This window comes from Miscanthus floridulus, chromosome 2, assembly GCF_019320115.1.
Source record: "Miscanthus floridulus cultivar M001 chromosome 2, ASM1932011v1, whole genome shotgun sequence".
NCBI classification, from domain to species: domain Eukaryota; kingdom Viridiplantae; phylum Streptophyta; class Magnoliopsida; order Poales; family Poaceae; genus Miscanthus; species Miscanthus floridulus.
Window position 1 is genome coordinate 148,517,766 of NC_089581.1, and position 16,311 is coordinate 148,534,076.

General features: G+C 49.5%; 1 protein-coding gene and 1 long non-coding RNA gene across 5 annotated transcripts; both read right to left on the reverse strand.

The window, feature by feature from the left end:
• Positions 1–2,816: 2,816 nt before the first annotated feature.
• LOC136537242 (uncharacterized) lies at positions 2,817–3,631 on the reverse strand. The gene is made up of 3 exons (XM_066529283.1): positions 3,282–3,631; positions 2,920–3,103; positions 2,817–2,825 (listed from the first exon to the last, which is right to left on the reverse strand). The coding sequence occupies exons 1-3, from the start codon at positions 3,629–3,631 to the stop codon at positions 2,817–2,819; spliced, it is 543 nt and encodes a 180-aa protein (XP_066385380.1).
• A 4,687-nt stretch (positions 3,632–8,318) lies between these two features.
• Positions 8,319–12,772, reverse strand: LOC136540050 (uncharacterized). 4 transcript variants are annotated; one of them, XR_010779854.1, is made up of 7 exons: positions 12,492–12,772; positions 12,046–12,167; positions 11,041–11,108; positions 10,598–10,665; positions 10,374–10,516; positions 10,235–10,293; positions 8,319–9,373 (listed from the first exon to the last, which is right to left on the reverse strand). It is a non-coding gene; the product is annotated as an uncharacterized lncRNA (long non-coding RNA). The 4 variants fall into 4 exon arrangements; XR_010779853.1 differs by having other exon boundaries at positions 10,374–10,665; XR_010779856.1 differs by having other exon boundaries at positions 8,319–9,923; positions 10,374–10,665.
• Between the last annotated feature and the right edge of the window lie 3,539 nt (positions 12,773–16,311).

Sequence of the window (16,311 nt, forward strand, 5' to 3'; positions counted from 1 at the left end):
TCTTGATCTTGTAGGTGCCTGGTCGGAGCACCTCCTCGATGATGTATGGTCCCTCCCATGGCTGAGAGAGCTTATGGCAGTTCTTGTTGCTCTAGACGAGGCGGAGCACCAGGTCCTCGACGTTAAACACCCAACCCCGCACTCAACGACTATGGTACCAGCATAACACTTGCTAGTACTTGGCCAAGTAGAGGAGGGCAACATCGTGTGCTTCATCTAGCTGGTCCATGGCATCCTCAAGGGACGTCTCGGCTCCCTATTCATCGTATGCCCTGACCCTCAGCGCTCCATAATAGAGGTCGGTCGAGATGATAGCCTCAGAACCATAGACCATGAAGAATGGTGTATAGCCGGTGGCTCGGCTCGGGGTCATCCTTAGGCTCTAGAGCTCCGCGGGAAGCTCCGTGACCCATCATCTACCAAACTTGTTCAACCGATGGAAGATCCAAGGCTTGAGGCCTTGTAGGACCATGTCGTTTGCGCGCTCGACCTGCCCGTTCGTGCAGGGGTGTGCCACGGCGGCCCAATTGACGTAGATGTGGTATTCGTCGTAGAATCAGAGGAACTTCTTTCCGATGAACTATGTGCCATTGTCTGTGATGATGGAGTTCGGGACCCCAGAGCAATGGACGATGTCGAGGAAGAATAGCATGGCTTGCTCAGACTTGATCGGGGAGATTGGTTGAGCCTCTATCCACTTTGTAAACTTGTCTATGGTGACAAGCAAGTGCGTATAGCCCTCGGGTGCCCTCTTGAGAGGTCCGACTAGATCAAGAGCCTAGACCATGAACGGCCACGTGATGGGGATCGTTTGGAGTGCTTGGGCCGGTAGGTGGGTCTGCCGAGCATAGTATTGACACCCTTCGCAGGTGCGCACAATATGTTTAGCGTCGGCTACCGCAGTCGGCCAGTAGAAGCCTTGCCGAAACACATTTCTGACCAGGGTTCTAGGCACAGCATGGTGACCACAGACCCCACCATGGATGTCGCTCAGCAACCGCATCTCTTGTTCATTGGGGATGCAGCGCTGTAGGATCCTAGTATGGCTTCACCTGTAGAGCTCACCCTTAATAAGGACAAAGGACTTGGCATGATGTGCTAGTCGCCAAGCCTCAATTTTGTCCATCGACAGCGCCTCACGGAGGAGGTAGTCAAGGTACGGTATCCTCCAGTCGACCAGAGCGTCGAGTTCCATCGCTAGATCCTCGTCAAGCTCCATGACTTCGGGGTCAGACAGAGTCAGTGGCTGGTTAGCCCCCGAGCCCAGGGCAAGTGGCCCATCACTGACTTGTTTCGGCTCCTCATAGTGGATCGAGGGCTTATATTGATCGTTGGCGAAGACGCCGTCGACACTAGCTCTCGACCGGACGCCGTTTTCGCCAGCGCGTTAGCTACCTCATTGAGACGCCTTAGGATGTGATTGAGCTCAAGACCATCGAACTTGTCCTCGAGCTAGCAGACCTCTTGTCAACAAGTGACCATCTTGGCATTGTGGCAGCTTGATTCCTTCATGACTTGGTCGATGACCGGATGGGAGTCACCTCGATCATCGAGCCGTCGAATACCCAGCTCAATGGTGATGCGTAGGCCATTGATGAGTGCCTCATACTCGGCCACATTATTGGAGGAGGGGAAATGGATGTGAACCATGTACCTCATGCGTACCCCGAGGGGCAAAATGAAGACCAGCCCCACACCGGCGCCTTTCTTCATCAGCAATCCATCGAAGTACATCGTCCAGTACTCTTGGTTGACGACTGCTGGCGGTATTTGGACATCAGTCCACTCTGCAATGAAATCAACCAGCACTTGGTACCTGATGGCTGTCTGAGGGGCATATGAAATTCCTTGACCCATCAGCTTGAGTGCCCACTTCACGATTCTTCCTGTGGCATCCCGATTTTGGATGAGCTTGTCGAGAGGGAAGGACATCAGGCCCATCACTAGATGCGACTCAAAGTAGTGACATAACTTCCTCTTGGCGATGAGGACGGTGTACATGAGTTTTTGGATTTGGGGGTAGCGAGCCTTAGAATTGGACAAGACCTTGCTAATGAAGTACATGGGACGCTGCACTTTGAAGGCGTGTCCCTCTTCTTCTCACTCCATCACCAGGGAGGCGCTGACCACTTGCGTGGTGGCCGTAATGTAGAGCAGAAGCGGTTCCCCATCGGTCGGAGGGACCAGGATCGAGGCCTTTGTCAGAAGCTGCTTGACCGTGTCAAGTGCCTCCTAGGCCTTAGGCGTCTATTCGAAATGGTTGGCCTTCTTCAGGAGCCGATAGAGGGGCAGACCTCATTCACCGAGGTATGAGATAAAAGGGCTAAGTGCGGCGAGGCACCTTGTAACTCGTTGTACCCCCTTTATGTTCTAAATCAGGCCTATCCTTGTGATGGCCGAGATCTTCTCCGGGTTGGCTTTGATGCCACGCTCGAAGACGATAAAACCCAGCAGCATACCCCTTGGGACCCCGAAAACGCACTTCTCGGGGTTGAGCTTAATGTTGTTTGCTCAGAGTTTTGCAATGGTCTGCTCTAGGTTGGCTATGACCTGGTCAGCTCATTTGGACTTGATCACGATGTCATCCACATAGGCCTCAATGGTTCACCCGATGAGGTCCCCAAAACATTTGAGCATGCAACGCTGGTACGTAGCCCTCATGTTTTTCAGACTGAACGGCATCGTGATGTAGTAGAACTATCCGAATGGGGTGATGAAAGATATCACAAGCTGGTCGGACTCTTTCATCGTGATTTGATGGTACCCGGAGTATGCATCAAGGAAGCAAATGGTTTCGCACCCTGAGGTTGAGTCGACTACTTGGCCTATACGTGGAAAAGGAAATAGATCCTTTGGACACACTTTATTGAGACCCGTGTAATTGACACACGTTCTCCATTTCCCACTCTTTTTTCGTACCAGATTGAGATTGGCTAACCACTCGGGGTGGTATACTTCCTTGATGAACTCAGCCGCCAAAAGCTTTGCAATCTCCTCACCGATGGCCCTACGCTTCTCTTCGTCGAAGCAACACAGGCGCTGCTTCACTGGCGTGGAGCCTAGCCTGATCTTCAAGGCATGCTCGTGACTTCTCTTGGAATGCCTGGCATGTTCGAGGGTTTTCACACAAAGATGTCTCTATTGGCGCAGAGGAAGTCGACGAGCGCGCTTTCCTATTCGGAGGAAAGCGTGGTGCCAATGTGCACCACTTTGCCCTTGGAGCCGCTAGGTCTATGAGGACCTCCTTGGTACCCTCTACAGGCTCAAAAGATCCGGCCGACCGCTTGGGGTCGGGTGCTTCTTCGGTGACCACCTTTCTGATGGCCGCAAGCTCCCTGGAGGCAACGATTGCCGCGGCGTGTTCGTAGCACTCGACCTCGCACTCGTAGGCGCGCTGGAAGGAGATGCCGATAGTGATGACCCCGTACGGTCCCGTCATCTTCAGCTTTAGATAGGTGTAGTTGGGGATGGCCATGAACTTCGAGTAGCATGGATGTCCTAGGATGGCGTGGTAAGTTCCGTGGAACCGGACCACCTCGAATGTAAGGGTCTCCATCCTGTAATTGGTCAGATCCCTAAAGGTGATGGGTAGATCGATCTGCCTAAGTGGCATGGCCTGCTTTCCAGACATGATGCCATGGAAAGGAGCTCTGGTTGGTTAGATGCGTGATCGGTCGATGCCCATGGCGTCAAGCATTTTGGCGTACATGATGTTGAGGCCGCTGCCTCCATCCATCAGTACCTTGGTGAGCCGCTTCATGCTAATGATCAGGTCGACCATGAGCGGATATCTCCTCGGTTGTGGGACGCTCTCTGGGTGGTCGGTCCAATCAAAGGTTATAGCGGACTCCGACCATCAGAGGAAGGTAGGCACGGCCAGCTTGGCCGTATAGATCTCGTGGCGCACAAGCTTCTCGCGGCGCTTGGAGTCATAGGTCGCTGACCCTCTGAAGATCTTGAGGCAGCCATCTAGCGTTGGAAAGCCATTGTCCTTCCCTTCGGCATCGTCTGTAGACGGCTTGGGTCCTTCCTATGCTCTCCCTTGTTGGAGCCTCTGGACAAGAACCGCTTCATGAGACCGCGGTCCTTGTATAGATGCTTGATGGGGAAAGCATGGTTTGGACATGGCCTTCGAGCAGCCTCTCGAAGTGGTCTGGGGTGCCCTCGACAGGCTTTCGACCCCCCTTGTAGTCAGCGGCGACCACGAGCAAGCCCCTCGGCCGATGCTTGTTCTTCTTCTTGCTGGGATGGTTGGAGGCGCCTTCATCGGCGTCCTCATCCCGCTTGGCCTTGCCCTTGAGGAGGTCGAAGATCGCTCCAACCGCCTCCTCACTCGAGGTGTCGCTGGTGGCGATGTCGAGGAGCTCCTTGGTGGTTCATGGGACCTTACATCCTAGCTTGTGAACCAGGGACTCATAGGTGGTCCTAGACAAGAAGGCTCCTATGACGTTGGCATCGGCGACGTTAGGCAGCTCATTGCACTGTAGGGAGAAGTGCCGGATGTACCTACGAAGAGTTTTCTCGGCCTTCTATCGGTAGTTTTTGAGATCCCATGGGTTCCTAGGATGCGTGTATGTGCCTAGGAAGTTTCCCACGAAGATCTCTTTCAGATCCGCCCAACTTTGGATTCTGTTGGGCGAAAGGTGTTCCAACCACGTTCACGTCGAATAATGAAATCATCATTATCCGCTCTATCGGCTTGGCAAGCAAGCCGATAATCCTCGAGCCACAGTCTAGGGTTCATTTCCCTGGAGTATTTCAGGATGTTGATCGACGGTCGGTACCACGGTGGAAATGTGGCGTTGAGGATGTGTCGGCCAAAGGCCTAAGGTCCCGACAAGTCAGAGCTCAGGCTTTGGTCCTCGCCGCTGTCGTAGCATCCACCACGAAGAGGGTGGTAGCCACGGCTGGCCCCTCCCTTGCGTCGCCATGGGTACGCCTATGGGCATCAAGGGTGCTGCGCGCGTCACAGTTGCGGCCGAGACGCTCGTGCACCGGGACCGCGGTGCGTGGCTTGCCACCTCGCTGCGCCTAGTGGACTGACATGTCTATGTTGGGTCGCTCTGAGGACGCGCGCTAGCTGGCGTCAGGCTCGCATCGTCAGGACAACAAGCTCTCAGCCTATTGCGCCGCCGCACGCTCGAGTAGTGTTTGAATCTCGTGATGGGACCGACGATCCTCAGGCATCGTGGGCCCCGAAAGCCCTCGAAGCAAGGCTATCACAACAGCGATGTTCTGGCTCGCCTAAGTGAAGTGTGGGAGGGCTTCATCGTCCTCGATGATCCTTCGATTCACGTCGCGGGCCACGGCGCACGCACGCCCGCCGTCTCCGTGGTGCTCGATCTCTTGCTCGAGCTCCACGCATTCCTACTCGAGCTGGAGTCGTGCTTCCTCAATCTATTGGTGCCGGGCCTTCAGCAGCTCCATCCACAGGCAAGGTGGGCCCCTGCATCCCTCTTGACCTCATCGTCGAGGTCGTTCGTTGGGGTAGCCTCTCCCTTGTAGATGCTTTCGACATGTCCCTCAGGAGTACCTGCCATGAAACATTCACGAGAAGGGTGATGGCTCCTCCCCCTGGAGTCACAGTCGAAGGGCGACCCCGATTCTCCCATGATGAGGTCATGGAAAGATTCCGCAACATATTCGGTCATCCCCACGAACTTGTCGTTCATGGCGGATGGAGGCGTGCGTTGTGCCACAGGGTGCCAACGGTCTCTGCGGTGTTCCGGAGACCGGACGAGAGCGCTGTCGAGGCGCTTCGAATGAGGTATTCCGGGGAGAGCGGCTCTCCTTTGGCAAGTTGAGAAGGTGAGGTGGAGCAAACCCTCCTGGGACGGTCGGGGTCCTAGGAAGGCGCCGAGCTGGCGCTCTAGCCTCCCATAATCGAAGCAGAGGAGCTGGTCGCTCCCGGGGGTGTGGGCCTCTGGTGCATGATGCTGCTGCTCCTCAAGCGCCTCGGCGATCGCATCAAGACTAGTGAAGTGGAGAGGTTGGACGGCGGCGAGAGCCTGCACCAACCCTCCCTCTATCATGACGATGAAGTCTAGATTCCTGAAGTGCACATGCGTGTCCGGGACCTAGCTGAAGCCATGAATAGACATCCAAGGCCTGGTGTGGATGTCAAGACACGCAAAAAGGCCCCTACCTAGCGCGCTAACTGTCGGTGTTTTGAGTTACCATCGATGGGTAAATTTGTATTATTGTGCGTCTGGCTCAGATGGTGTGCTTAGAGGACACGAGATTTATACTGGTTTGGGCAAAAAGTCCATACATCCAGTTCGTCGTTGCTGCTCGTGTTACTAGCACCGAAAGTTTATAGTATGGGTTACAAACGGGCGAGAGATGGATAGGCCCCAAGTCTCTAGTGAAAGAAGTGAACGGGTGATGATAGCTCAGTCGCTACTCAGCTGTGTGCTTGTGTGTATCTGGATCAGATCTCAATGGGTTGATCGGGTCTATCCGGCTTGAATCCCCTTCATGGGGCACCCTGCTTTCCCTTTTATAGGTCAAGGGAAAGCACGGGTTATAGTGGAGGAAAAGGAGAAGAACGAGAGAGATGAAGGCCTCTAGGATCGCTGGGTCCTTCTTCTCCTTCATGTGGGTCCTGCCAACCCTGTAGATGTTAATAGGGATGGCTCCATGTCGCGGTCCTGTCCGTCACGAGCGCCATACACAGGCGTCATCCGCCGGTCATGGCGCTCCACTCCGTTCTGGCGGACGTCGTGGTGAACTGACGTGCATGTCAGTGTTCACACGAGGGTTAGGTAGAACAACACCGGTATGCCCGATGCTGTTCTTGATGTGAATCCTCAGGTATGGCCTGTCATGGCCGCGAGTTACAACGGGGCGTGCCGATCTCTTCCTTGGTGTCAGAGTTTTGACCCAGACCCATACACTTGGACCTGGAGTGGTTGCCGACGGTATGGGTCTCCGTTGGGCGAGACAGAGCCTGTACCCAAGAGGTCTGGCAAGGCGAAGCCCGTGGTCTTGGGGTCGGGCGAGGCGGAGCACAAACCCAAGGGTAGGGCTAGGCGAAGATCACGGCTTCAGGGTCGGGTGAGACGGAGCCTGCCCCCGGAGGTCGGGCGAGGCGGAGCCTGCGCACCTGGGGTCGGTTGGAGATGTAGGCGCGCTCTTGACTGCTCGGTTGAATCAATGTTGATGACCATTAGCTCCTCCTCCTCGGGTACCCTAGTATTGGTCCTCGACACCAATATAAAATAGTTACAACATATATCTGAAACATCTGAAACACTTGAAACATACGTTTGCAACATGTGCTTTCAGCGTAATATCTCGTTGTTTGGGAATGGAGGCTCGTCGACGCGTGGAGTTTACCATTGTAGAGCTCGCCGATGGCGCGGAGCTTACTGCTCTAGTAGAGAAGGACGCGGCAAGTCCGGTGGATAAGATTGCGGTGGGTCCACACGCTCTAGAAGGCCGTGGTGGGTGAGAGGTGCGGTGGAGAGAGAGAAAGACGGGTTGCTGCGCTCTGGTGCGGTGGAGATGCCGGCTGGCGGAGCATAGGAGCTGTGGAGAGGGAGGCACGGTGCAGAGTGCGGTCATCGAGGCGGCGCGGGTGGGGCACTGCGTAAGGTGAGTTTTTTTTAAAACGGTTGGTAGCAAGTGCGAGTGGATAGGCAGATAGAATTACCGTTGGGGGTAGGCCTTACGCTAGCGCGAGCGGCCCACCATCGAAACCGTCTGGCACGGACAGACACCCTACACCCAGAATTATCCTAAAATAATCAACCTGGCCCCAAAGCTGAGGACAACCCAAATCCGAACATCACACAAATTCAGAGCGGAACTACGCACTCTGGTCCATCCACCGTATCGGGCCGCCGAAGCCAACATGCTCGGCTTCGCGCAGGCTAAGAAGCTAATGCCGTCGTCGACGGAGAGGAGGCGACACTATACCACAGCCTATCTACAGCGTCCTACGGTAGGTCGCTATAAGTCAGTACAGCGACCTACGGTAGGTCGCTATATACATATAGCGTCCGACTTGACGCGTGGGTATAAGTGGCGTCGCTATAAGTTATAGCGTCCGACCTTAATTATAGCGATCGACCGTTCGATGGTACGTTAAAGATATACCGACCGACTGTTCGACGCCAAGTACATACTTATAGCGACTATTGGTCAGACGCTATATATTATATAGCGTCCAACTATCTGACACTATCAATACAAAAAATTAACAGCATAATTATTCATTAACCTCAAATTATTCATTAACCTCAGTATCAGTACTAATCATACAATCAATGAACCATATATAAAATCATCAATTCCATTTTGGACAATATACACAATTATGACAATGAAGCTCATCATAGCTCACAATTATATCATTATATCATATCCATAAGCTCAACTTGGAGAAACAAGTTACATAAGGCAGTTTGGCCATCAAGATAGAATAATGCATAGCTCATATATAGATGTTTGCACTAGTTGCACAGTTTACATCTCATGGTTTGCTCGCACTCATTACAATTCATCACTTAAACAAAAGCATTCATCTCTAGTTAGAATGTCCAAAAGCATTCATATCTAGTTAGAATGTCCAAAATAATGCATTGGCCATGTGAAATTCCATCCAATTGCTTCCTGCATGCATCAGCCCCCCTAGCCATTACCTCCCACCTGCAAATAAAAGATATAATAAACTGATAGTTCCAATCCAAATAGCAGTTGAGATGTAATTCGGCTAAGTAATATGCTTTTGATTTGGCTACCTAAATAGTGTGTAGATTTCAGTACTAGTAATACAAATATTCTAAAACTGACCACAATTTTTTCTTGACCATACCAAGCTGGTGCTACTTGCATTCATAGTCCTTCTCTAGGCACACAAATACAGAGGTAAAAGTGACAAGAGCCCTGTTCTCTCCAACATGCTACATTGTGCTTAAGTGTTGATAACAAGAACCCTTTGATTTTTCTACTAGCAGGCAAACCACAAAAGAAGGAACCTCAGAAGAGAATACATGGCAAGAGTTCTAATTTTTTTTTACTTCTTCCATAAAACTTACATTTATTAATATAGTATTAATGCCCTTGATGCTTTACATGTCACTAGTATAATGCCCGTGCTAACGCCACGGCTTTATTTCAAGGTGCACATGAAAACAACCAAACAACGACAGTTTTCTATAGTTTTCCGGATTATATACAGTTTTCCAAATTATATACATGGTCATATATAAAATTTCATAACCATCCTCAAATGTTTGAATTGACTGATGGATTGAAGTAACAAATTTTCGAATCATAACTTTCCTGAACTCCTTCCATGAATCGATCATTTCATCCATGTTACTGCAAGTGCCTGGAGACAAAGAACACTCCCAAGATCGTTCCCATCCTGAATTTGAAACCAAAGAACCAACATAAGTGCACAACATAAGTTTTTTTTCGTTTCTTTTTTTTCGTTAAGAACCCCATCAGTTTACCAGGTATAAATAGGTTCAAATAACTTATTATTTCATTACAATGGTATTTTGTTCCGGAACCATTCTGTCCAAACGTAGGCAATTTCTTCATCACCAATGCCCGTGCTAATGCTACGGCGGCGTTTGAACATCCAAAAGTATGAGCCGACAAAACTTAAATTTCATCAAAGAACAAAAAAAATACTCATGTCTCGCTACATGAAAAATATTTCACAACTAATAACTATCTGCAGTTGATCTGTCCTAATTTCCATCCATTCATTCATGTACTACTGCAATGTAACCTCTAATTCACACTTTCTTTCTGTAACTGTAGTCTGTGTATAGCATGCAAATATAGATCAAATGAGTCAACTCATCTGCGCTACTTCTCTCTGGTCTCTATTTAATTCAGAAGACAGCCATGTCACTTGCTATTTGCTCATCTCAAGTAGCAAAATATGTCTCCTGGCTAGCAGTCACCTATAGACAATCAAGTGGACAAATATATTGAACAAAGGAAAACAGTGCTCCCTAGTTGCGCCTGCGTGAACAATCATCTCATACTGTAAATGCAAGAAACAAGATAATAGGAAAGTGAAGTATTCCATCCAGTGATCAGTGAAATATAACGGTTAGTTAGCTAGACCTATCTAGTACACGTACCACAAATTCAGTAAAGCTATTTACTCAACCAAAAAAAACATTATGCAAGCAAGCAGGATATGACATCAATGTTCAGCTGGTCAATGTCGACAAAAAAAAATCTAATGAAATAAGGGCCATAGGTGTACCTTGAGCTGGTCAATGTCGACACCGTCTTGTTGAAGGTCAACTCATGGAGCTGCCAGACCTACCATACAAATTTCATCATAAAAAGCTGAACAAATAGTGCAATTTTCAGTACATCAAAAATAAAATTGATCTGGATACCATAATAATTCCATCAGCAATCAGCAATCCAACAGGAACCTTCCCACTATTTTAGAGGGACGCCTTCAAACACGAACTCTAGGCTAGCATGAACTGTAATTAGCATGCAGATGACTCACCCTTCATTAATATCGATAGGTTTCCTGTCATATAACCATAGCATGAGGAGCAAACTATCTTGCATGCCTACCTACATTTTTGCAGTATAAAAAAAGGTTACCCACCTCGTCATGGATCCAGACCAAGTAAAGCAGAAATTCCGTGTGGTCCTCATGAGTAGCCTTCATGAGATCTGTAATGAAATTAGCACCATTAGTAAATAAAAGGCTGCTCTTGTTTGAAAAAAGAAAAATTCTTGTAGCAAGTTAGAAGCAGCTAAATTAAATTCTGGCATTAACTTTCCTATAACCATATGTCACCGCACTGTTGTTCCAATTCACCATTCACCAACTATCTCAGGACACCAGCAGAAAACCACTAACTTAGCTGATACTAAATATATAGTTATGTGAAAGAGGTGTTTTATGATAGGCTTAAATTGGAACTGATCGTGAGTACATTAACAATAAAAAAAATCAAGTCCAGCCGGAAGCAATCATAAGTTCATGCTAGGATTAAGTAAATTGGAGACAGCACATTGTATCACAGCAACAGATTCTGAAATTACCTTAACTGCTGTGCTCTCAGCAACAACCACAGCAGTATCACCGGTGTTGGCGAAGCGATTAACCCAACCTGCAAGGTTAGACAGAATAATAAAAGAGTAAGTTCATGGCATTTCAAACCTACGTAACACAATCATGCTAGGCTGCTAGTGCTAGCAACATAGACAAAAATTCAATGATTAAACATTATGATCAGAAATGATTAGCAACGACTTGACCTACAGGAATCTTCAGCCTCTTCAAATTGTCACACAAGTAGGCGCATTAGGACATGAATCATGAAGCAAACATAAAAGAGCCTTTGTCTCAAATGGAAACTAAACGATTTTGCTAAGGTAATGAAATAATTAAGCTAATTACTGTTCTTGGGAGACATCCGTCTCGCACGTAAGTTTCAAGGCATGCATCAAAAACCTCGTCAAGTGGCAACGCCTAGTCGCCCACACATGAGCTTGTTTGGAGGGGGAGGGGGCCCTGTCTTATAAGTAAACTTTCCATATTTCTCATGAGCTACACTCGGTTTTCAATTAAGCTATAGATTCTCTTGAACTATCCACAGGAAGCAAAAAATAGGAAAAAATAATCTTAAGCCACAGTAACTGAATGTGGAGTAAATGAAGATCAAACTAAACCACAGTCCATACTGATGATCAAACTAAAGCCACAGCCCACACTGAGTAAATTTAAAGGCAACTGCTATACTTCCTACAATAAATCTGGATGACACATTGAAGCTCTGCATGAACTATGTATTCATTTTTGCCATATGCCAAATCGACTAAGCAACATCTGGGATGCAGAGAGCACACTTAGTTTCTATGCCACGTGTACTTGTTGATTTGGCCCAGTTAAGCAAATAAGCAACAACAAATGTGTCCACTATAATAAATAGAAGGCACAGTTAGTAGCAGAAATAGAGATCCATATCACTACATGGAGAATCTTTACCAGGAATCAGAAAAAGACAAGCAGCAACAATGGTAGCGAAGTGGTAGAGAGCACTTTACCTGATACTCGTGAGTCTAATCCACGAGCTGGTTCCTAGTGCTTGCTGAGGCCTGATGAGGCGCCTGTAGATGCTGCGGCTTTTCTTAGGGCAGAGGTCCAAGGAGCACCTTCTTCTTGTACGCTTCAGGCAACCACGAACACAACATGCACAGATCCATGATTTAGTTAGTAATGAGGTGACGCAGTCAACAGCAGCAAACACAGTGTAGAGGGACACCGTGGCTCCCTTACTTTGGATCTGGCCATGCGGAGGGAGATAGGGGGAGAGATGGTTGTGGCGCCAATGCAGAAGAATGGAGGACCCCGGAGGGGGTGGGGATGGGGGTGCGGGTGCAGAGCAACTTGGAGGGGGTGGGGGCGCCGTATGTGGTGGTGGGGGAGGGGGACCTAAGGTCACTGACGGGGGCGGAGGGAGGGGCGAGCTGAGTTCACCGGCTGTGCTGACCTGGAGACGGCGTCGAGCTGAGGTCGTCGGCGCGGAGCGGCCGGATTGAGGTCGCCGCCGGCAGGGGCGAACTGAGGTCGCCGGCCCGCTGACTGAGCGCGCGGAGGAGGCTAGGGGGCCACCGGTGAGGGCGGCCGGCCGACGGCGGCGAGCAGTTCTCAGGGGGCGGCTCCGTGTGCAGGACCGGTGGTGGCCGCGGTTTTTTTTTCTTCCATCGGAGCCAGCGGCGGCGGGGTGCTGCGCTGGGGTTTGGGGAAAGGGACCGTGGGTTACTGGGGTGAGCGCCCAGGGGAGACGGGAAATGGGCTGATGTGGTGTTGCGCCTTGGCGGGCTGGAACGGTGGGCTCCAATTTTTTTTTGATAGGTGTGTCCACATTAAAAAGTTAGGCGGGATCTACGGCGACGAGCGGTGGGTCGTTAAAAGTATGATATAACGACCGACCGTTCAACGTCGAAGTGAAATAAAATTAACGACCCACAGTCTGTAGCCAAAACAAGATATAGCGTCTGACCGTAAGCCACTAAGTTATACCGTCCAACGGCATTTCGACATTTTTACCAACCCTTGGTTGGACGCTAGTATGGGCTGTGGTATAGTGCGAGTGGAACACGCGCAGCTGAGCGGACACGGTGGAGGAGCCGACAACATGTGTGGCTTCGCGGCGTTAGTGCCTCAGCGAAGAGGTGGCGAACGGACAAGGCAGAGGAGCGAACAACATGCAGGTACCCTGAAGGCTGCACCAAGCTTATGCTCCGGTCCGTAGATCATGTAATAGAGTAGCGCATGAGTGTGCTAAAATGGCTTCCCGTGAAAAGTTGAAAACCCGGTGGTGGAGTGGCTTATAACCACGGGAGATCATAGATGATGATGACTATAATTCTGCTCATGGCTAATATAAAGCTCCGGTTAATCTCAAAAAAAAAAAACTTCTGTTCCGGTCCCTCTCTCCACGAATGTATCTCGCATGCATGGGAATTGGTCAAGCATTCCGCTACGTACTTCAGTATGGCGGGCTTGGCAGCCCAACTAGATTAAACAAAAGTAGTAATTAATTTATTTTGACTTCTATATTTTGCTTCTTGCTTTTTGAGTTTTTTTAGGCGGAAATAGAATTCCATTACTCGGGCGTTGCACGATTGGCAATCACCAAAAACTGAATACAATCAGGTGAAGGATCCTCTAAGGGATTCTCATCTTCCCCACACGCACACCCCAACGCTGCTAAGCCATGTGCTACTTTGTTACAAGATCTTGGTAAGCACGGAAATGAAAAGATTGGAGGTTTAGCCGAGCTGCTCCTGTATCTCTTTAATCAGAAAGTCTGACGAGGACAAACTCCATGCCTGGGATTCCACGCCTGTTTCAGTAAAAGTGCGTCCGTTTCCATCACACTACTTTAGAAGGGCCTTTTTGGATGGAAGCATGGAGAAGTTGCCTGAAAAAAAATGTTGCGTGAGAGTTGTCTGAAAAGTTAGTGATTTTTGCCTGGCCAGGCAAGTCTACAAAATATTGTTTGGTTGGAGTTTTGTGCCTGAGAACATTAATGAGAGAGTATGCATAACGTGGATGCGCATTAAAATATGTATGATGTGAGATTAACATATATTTATCTATATAGGTTGATTACGAAACTAGATGATTTAGATTAATATTTTTTTCTTGATTAACTAAAGAATAATTTAATATAAAGTTAACTACACTTAATAAATTAATTATACTTTGCACGCTAGTATTTCATGTTTACAATAACAAAGTCTCACATATTTGACATATTATTTTTAAAATAAAAAAGACTAATTAACTTATACCCCATCAAATGGTTAATCATAGTCATTAGTCCAGGCAACCTGGATGCAGCGCCAGGCGCTCAGTTTTGGTTGCCTGGCTGGCTAGCCACGCACTTGCCTGGTCCAGGAACCCCACCAGGGCTCCATCCAAACGGAACGCAGGCAAGGTACAGGCAGCACCGGAGCCAGGCAAAAAGGCTCCAGGGTCTCACCCAAACGAGCCCAATGCCGAGGTCGATCGCTGCCTGGAGCCCATGCAAACATGCTACCGCTTTTTGAGTTGCGGTTGTAAATTCCTTCTATTTTTCCGTCTAATAAAAATTACAGCAAAGCTTTTGCGGTCCGTTAAAAAAAATGTTGCTTCTTCATATAGTCTAATAGTCATGTGCGTACCAGCTAGCTGATAATAAGCTCCAGGTGACAACCCAAACAATGCTCACTTTCGTAGTGTAACACGTTCTGCGTTAGTATTGGATGGTTTCCTCTTCTCTCTATATATACATTTCTTTATCAACAGATACCGCTTGATTGGTAGGCGTTTTGTTAAGCTTTTTAGTCACTGAAGATGGGTCATTGTCTCCTAAGTTTAAGATTTCAAGCTAAAAATACAAGATTGTTCTACTTTGGGGCATTTTTCTCTAGGTGAAGAGAAGAGTGGTGATAAGATAGTTGCTGAAAAAATGACGTTAGACTGTCGTCAACGATGCGACGCAGACGTAAAACTACGTCGTGCACAGTGTTTTTGCTCAAAAAATCAGCCTCCAACGGAAGACGCAAACACGCTACTCATTTTGCGTACCAGGCCAACGAGTAGGCAAATAAGGGTCTTCTCTCTCCACCGACGCAAATCGCTGGCGCTGCTGCTCCGGCCGACGCGAGTCGCCGGTGGCTGTCTCCCACCGTGGAGGGGTCTAGCGGCTGGCACCAGCGCCGGCTGCCGGCAAAGCTGGACCGGACGAGCAGGCTCAGGCACACGGCGAACCCCGAGATCCCGTCCCTGCTGGCGCCCGCGCCAGCGCCAGCGCCGCCATGCCGGCGCCGGTGCTGCTGCTGTCTGGCCGGCGACGGCGAGGGGAACCACCAGCTGCTGCTGGTGCCTCCGGGGGACTCAGGCTCCTCGTCCCCACTGCCGCTGCTGCTCCCACAGCCCCCGTCGGTGGCCTGGGCGCGCTCGGCGGCGAGCGCGAGGAGGCGGTCGCGGAGGCAGGGCGCGGGGTCGAGGATGGGAGCGACCGAGGCCGGGTGCCCAAGGCGGCGGGCTCGCCTGAGATTGGGATGGGGGCGAGCTCCATGGAGAATTGCGTCCGCTGTTGGAAACTAAAAGTTTTGTATCACGCGTCTTTGTGCTGTTCGTGACCCAATCCAGCTATGCGTCCTGTTTTTGGGTTCTGTCGGTTGGAGACAGTCTTAGAAACTATCACTGCCCCCAACTTCTTTTAGTGCCGTTAGCATAGACGTCCCTGCCAGGTAAGCTAAAGTTTGTAAAATAGGGTGAACCATCATATTCACATTATTATTCATTTTTTTATCTGAACTTTCTGCGCTTCTTCTATAAGCTCTCTTTTTATACAACCTTACAAAATCCTGCAGCAACCCGCGAAGTGTCATAGGCTCATAGCACACCAATCTATTGACGTTTTAGCATCCTTGCCCATACTCTGCTTAATCGACCACCTCCATATCCCGTGGCCAGCGGCCACCACTGCCTCAACGTCTCATCATCCCATGCCTGCCACCTCCGCTCAAAGCCAGTAGAGATGAAGCCAGCGCCATCTTTTAAAAAAAATATTGGTAGGATCAGAGTTCTGCCTTTCAATCAATTAAGATAAGGGTTAAAAAGAGGTGTTTATGCACAAGCAAAGACAACACGCCACCCTGGGGCAGGAACAGGAGAGAAAAGCCTGTTAGGTTGATCTCTCCATCAAGATTGGCCCAATGATCAACTTGGGCTTTGATCCCACGCCCCGATCGGGGGCGACCAACCCTATATGGTTGGTGGGCCCCCGTCGCACAACGCTATATAAATAGGTG